The 6147-nt window shown below is 40.7% G+C and overlaps 1 protein-coding gene across 1 annotated transcript; it reads right to left on the bottom strand.

The window, feature by feature from the left end:
- Positions 1-2006: 2006 nt before the first annotated feature.
- Positions 2007-6037, bottom strand: zgc:171704 (uncharacterized protein LOC100124619 homolog). Its single transcript, XM_035420168.1, has 4 exons — positions 4448-6037; positions 4193-4246; positions 3988-4064; positions 2007-3810 (listed from the first exon to the last, which is right to left on the bottom strand). Exons 1-4 carry the CDS (start codon positions 4560-4562, stop codon positions 3403-3405), a joined length of 654 nt encoding a protein of 217 aa, XP_035276059.1. The 5' UTR covers positions 4563-6037; the 3' UTR covers positions 2007-3402.
- Between the last annotated feature and the right edge of the window lie 110 nt (positions 6038-6147).

Genomic DNA, 6147 nt, shown 5'->3' with positions numbered 1-6147 from the left:
ATTCTCCACTTTGCAGCTCCGCTCCTCTCCTCCATTTTCACTAACCCCATCCTTTCTTCATCTGGTTTTTAGCATCCTCAGTAATTCATATCCATGTTCTCTTTCACCTCTGTTTACCAACCATCTCTTTCTGGATCTTCTCTGCCCCTAATGCACGCCCATCAGAAAAAAAAAAAATACACTTCAGTTCCATGGCAACCCAGCCTTTTTTCTAGTTTGGAGGAAGGGGGGCCAAAAGCAATGCACAGCGTGTGTATGAGGAAACAAGCCTCAGTGAAAACATTGGCAAGGTGAACAGCTTTTTTTTTGTGTTGTGAATCCTTAATTCAAAGTTCCCGTGTCCCTCGTAATGAGAAGATTTCACATCTGAGTCAGGATTGCTTCACAGAGCAGCCGTTTCACCCGGCCTCATTCCACCCACTCAAACGCCGCCTCCAGACCAGTGCAAGCGATGCTCGCACGCCTGAGTGTCCGTCACAGTCTTGCATATTCATGAGATGCCTTATATGTCGCTGTTAGAAAGGAACGGAATTCCGTTACCGGCGCTATGTGTCAGAGACGCGTCGGTGATGACACCAGAAATATTAGATGTGAAAGGTAGAAGCCGTGGCTGCGTGCATAGCAACAGCCACCCACACTCCTGCCCACACGAGGGGGAACGCGAGGACGAATAGTGATGTTTTCTGTGGGTTTTACCAGGGGCCTGTCGCTGTGTTGTTTATGTCTGGTTTTATATCGATCGCTGTGGGGGATTTCCATTTGCCCGTCTTACCTTCACTGGTGTCCAAAACATACAAATTTGCGGTTTAAATTTCCCCACAGAGGCCCATGCAGACGTGAGCGGTTATCGGTAGGGCCTGCCAGTATCTGTTTCTCATTTGGTAGTTTGAGTAATTCCAGCCTTATAAATTTGTGGGATGAGCTGCAATTACTTAGAATTTATACAAGAGTCTATAAGTATGTTAGTAATTAAGGATTTAAGGTTAATCTGTGGTAAGCAGTTGTATTTTTTTGCGACGAGAACATAGGCTACATATGAATGGAGTAACAGGATAGTAACTTGGATGTTTGAAATTGGAATAGGGCCTACATTGATTGACTGTGATTAGCAACCCATTTAAAAATGTTCTTTCAAATACAAAAACTGAACGGAAGAGACATAAAGTTAAAATTTTATGTTTGAAATGTGTTGCTATATCTGTTGATGTTTTGGTGATGTGTGGGAGAGTGAATGGGTAGACTTTTTTTTAAGGAAAATGTGGTTGACTTGATATGAGATATACAGGACATGGCTTTAATATTATAAAGCAGTTAACTCGTGAAAATGTTTATAAATATATTTTAGCTTATCAAAACTATAATCTTGAAATTCACATTCAATTCATAATGCTTACTATAATCATACCTTCACTGCAATTTTTGGTCATATGTTACACCTTTTCATTTGTATTCTTTAAATATGTTTTGATATATTTTATGTACAACGGTGGCGTCCACTGAAGATCCAAGAGTTCGTATATTTTTTAATTTGTTTAATACTCAGGCTTGAATCAATGAACCAGTGATTTTATGGGACTTTGAGTCGGTTGTCCTGAATAGCTTCTGGAAATGCACAACTGTATAAATGAATAATAGGTTCAGACACCTTGGAAAAGCACTTATGTCAATAATATTAATTGTATTGAAGTTTTAAAACCATCTAGACAGTGGACCTCTAGGGCCTGCAGTGGACACCACTGTTAAGTTACCCACTGAGGATTTGCAATTAACCTTTGTGTTGTGGAACCTAATTTTAATCACATGATTTCAATAAAAGAAAATATTGAATTCTTGGTGTGGAATATGTAAGGTTTATAAAGTTGATTTTGCAGTGTATACCTCATCGCATGACAACCTTTATATACCCCCTAATGTCTCTTTGTCCAGTCCCCGAAAACTACATTTACAATGTTCGATTCAAACTTCGGGCCATTATGGGAGAACCCAGATTAAACAAATAAAACTGCTACTTTTCCAAACATTTATTTAGCAAAACAGTGGGGAATTGCTTCATTAATTTCACTTTTAACAAGGTAATAAATCTCAGCAATAACACAAAAACAAACAAACAAAAAATAAAACTTCATAACATTTTCAATACCTTTCCAAACTGGGAAAGATGCTACTGTAGGTAAACCCTGCAATGCCCTATAATGTGCATGTGCACGAGCTCACACAAATGGCAGTTTTTCAGATTCAGACATTGAAAATAAGCTGCAAATTTAACATTTTTCTGGGAACAATACAATTCAAACAGCTACCATCGCATCCAACCATAATAGTGATAGTGCAGCGATGGATGCAACAATGGCAAAGAGGTGTTCCCAGTGTCCTAAAACATACAATGCCTAATATTCTGTACCAGGTATACCGAGGGGAGATGGTGAAATTCTGGGTGCCTGAGCACCTGCCCTTTTTGCCCCAAGTGCCCCTTTGATTTTACATTATTTGAATTTGAATATTTGAAAAATAATATTTGAACAATAACTGTATGTCATAAAACAGTTTATAGATTATGTCCTTTTCTCACTTTGAGCACCTGACCCTCAAAAAGCCTCTGCACGGGCCTGCTCAGTGTCACCGGTCACACAGCAGAATGGGTCAACTGTAAAATGGGATTCACATGGTTTCAGTTCCAATGAGTGCTGTAGTAAAGCCAAAACGTGCAGACTTTTCCCCTGTCAGAAGACCAAATGGTCATATATTTCTCTGTATGCGTGACTCACTAACCAGCAGAAAAAAAGTTGATCATTTAGTGATCTGAATGGCCTTCTGCACAGTCCGGCCACACATCATCAGCAGAAACGCACAGTTCCCCTGTCCTATACATAAAGATACATGAAACCCTCTTCCCCATCCTTTAAAAAAAAATGCTACATCATATTGGAGTGGTATTACTACTGAACATCACTCAGATTGTCTCAATCCTTAAGTGTCTGCTACGGCTTCAAACTACATCTCTTCACTTTGAAATGATGGTCAATCGAACTGTTAAGAAAAAAACATTGGCGAATGCTTAACACCTATAGCCCAGGATTCCTTTCTGTTCAACAGACTGACCACATCTCATTTTCATCACTAAAACCCTGATGTCAGTCAGCAGCCTAACATTTCAAATCCAAACAGTCAGACAAGGCATGAGAGTAGTGCTTTTAAAGCACTAGTAGTCAAAACTCTACACCTGCCCTCCGAGTTCAAACTCGCAACCTACAGAAAATCAATCCTGCCTGCACATGCTCCACACGGGGCGACCGACGAAGGCATCGTCCAGTGCGTCGGCTCTGTCATCCAACAATTCAAAACAAGAGTTTTGAAAATATGACATTTCCTAGAACATCACACAACCAGTAGGTTATTACTATACTACTCCGCACGTTTTCTCCCAAAAACCGCCGACACGCTTCTTACGATGCCCTTGATGCCGCCCTTCTTAAGAGCCCTTGCCTCCCTGATGAGGTCGAACAGTTGGTGGAACACCAGCAAAACGCCATGGTATGTTTCAGCAGCAGATATCTCAAAAAAACCACAGTCAGCAGACAGAGCTAGGAGCCGACCCTCTTCACTCGACACCGTGCGTCGGTGCTGGAGGTCACGCTTGTTGCCAACGATTATGATGGGTGACACCCCGGAGGTCTTCTTTGCTTGCTTGATGCGATGCACCTGTTGCCGCACCACGTCGAAGCTTGAACGGTCACATATGCTGTACACCAGAATTAAACCGTCCGCCCACTGCAAATGCTTTTCGGTGATTGATTCCGTAGTCTCGCAGTTCTGAGAGAAAGAGAGAGAGTGCATTAATGAAGTGGTCAAGTTTCACAAGCCGTAACATAACAGACTATAACCAAAAATATTACGCTGTTTTGTCATTTGTTTAACGCTTTTTATAAACCACGAAGCCTAACCCAGACGTTTCCACAATGTTTAGCCACAAAATCATGTTTCCCTTACCTGTGGGTACAGCGAATCCCAGATGTTGAAAGAAATTTCCCGTCCGCCGATTTTGTCGTTGTGATTGTATATGGATTCTGTGCAGAAATAAAGAAGTCGGGTTAATAACAACGAATAACAAAGGGCTCTTGAAATTTAGACTTAACAGCAAGATTGCGACTGATCAATGCGCCAACGTTCAAAATCTACATTTGCATTAGCCTACCTATATCACCGTACTCGCCGATGAATCGTCTTGTGAGAAATCGTACAGTGAGCGCTGTGAAAAAATGAACACAACACGGTAAATATGTGACATTACTACAGCCTGAAAAGTAAATGCAAACTTGTAAGACAGCTAAACTGTAAACAATTTACAGGACACAGATTTGGCTGTATCATAAATAATGTAAACCTAGCATCGTTCACGTGTAGCCTAACTTCTATTAATTTTAAGACGTGAAATAACCACAGAACTCACCTGACTTCCCCACATTTTCGGCTCCAAGCAGCAATATGTTAGCTTCCACTTTTTGCTGCGTTCCATCCATTGTTTTCCCGCTATGACTGGTGTTGGGTTTGACTTGAACAACCATTTGAAAGCCTTTTAGTACTGCTCTTACTGCAAAGAGTTTTCACTGTCATGCCACATGCATGCACAACAGAGCGTATATATATACAGATAGGCGGATCCCTACGAGGGATGAATTTCAGCTAAGCCAATGAGAGAAGCCTGTTGAGGAAACTCACAACAAAGAAATTGTCACGTTGAGAAATTCTCATTTAACCGCCCACCACCATGTGAGATGCTGAACATGAAACTACTCTCCAGAAAGATAAGGATAAACTGTTTGGTGGACGTGTGAGAGCGTGAACTGACTTGAGGTGTCATTCTGTCTTGCGCAACAAATAAGTTGTTATATCGTCAATATATAAAAAGAAAGCTCTGTGCGTCAGGCAAAATGACATTCACAGTAGTTGACACAATCACCACGGCAGACGTGAATAGTTTATTACTTCGTAGATTGGACACACTATGTCAATGTATGCAGCTGATTATAAAGGAAAATGGACCAAGCTATTAAAACTATTTCTCACCATGTGAAGTCCACATTCCGAAAACAAACCGAGGAAGTTGTGTAAAACGCTCTGGAAGCGTCTGTTAATTGCATGTATGGGCATCAAAATAATATGTAAGGGTCACCCTTACTTTCCAGCGCATATCACTATATAACCTACCCATTGTTATGCAAAGTTGCAGTAAAATTATTTTGCAAGAGATCAACATTTTTGCATTAAACACTGTTGCCAGGTTACAGTAGGAGCCTAATGACTGGAAGGTCAACCTTAAATAATTGTCTTCTGATACCGAAAATAGCAAATTGTCATGAGACCAGAGGAGACATACAGCAAATGCATCAGTGATGTGTTACTCTTTAAGAACCTGGTCCCCATTTCAGACCTGGCTCAGTAAAAATAAAAGAAAAAGAAGGTCATCAACAGTTCAGATTTTGAATCAGACGTGCTAAAGCAGGACTATTCAACTCATGGTCTGGAGGCCAAAAGCAGCCTAACAGACATACTTTTAGAGCATTTATCAGTCACTTAGGTTCTTGAGTATTCAGACGCATCACAGATTGTGAGTATATCCAAGTCTGCATCTGCTCAGTGTGAGTATACATCCCACCAGTGACTGAATAATAATAGAAAACTCGTGATGACGAACAAGTACGACACCTCATATCATAAATTGCTTTATAGATGGTACTTTGACATTTGTGTTGGCCCGTCTGCACCATTTTTAGAAAGAATCTGGTCCCCAGGAAGAAGCAGTTGAAGAACCCAGGGCTACAGGATGACGATGAGAAAAAGTAATAGAATATGACTCCCTCTGGTGGAACAACCTTCAATTACACAACTTAGTGGACATACAGTGTAGTTGCAACAGGCTGGCCACACTTGGTTTATGACCACATACTGTAACCTTGTCGCCTTGCGGATGTGTTTACTGAAAAGCTGCAAGGGCACATGTGAATTTCATTGAAAACTACTAATACAGTACTGCTGAAATCCAAAATTCCATCGCGTACAAAAATTGTGCTTTAGAGTCCAGTGATTTTAATTGACCATCAACTGCAGAGCAATTTATTTCAAATCACTGTCTTGCATGCACTGGGAAAA

This window comes from Anguilla anguilla, chromosome 1 (assembly GCF_013347855.1).
Source record: "Anguilla anguilla isolate fAngAng1 chromosome 1, fAngAng1.pri, whole genome shotgun sequence".
Classification (NCBI taxonomy): domain Eukaryota; kingdom Metazoa; phylum Chordata; class Actinopteri; order Anguilliformes; family Anguillidae; genus Anguilla; species Anguilla anguilla.
This window is presented reverse-complemented; position numbering and strand designations above follow the sequence as displayed.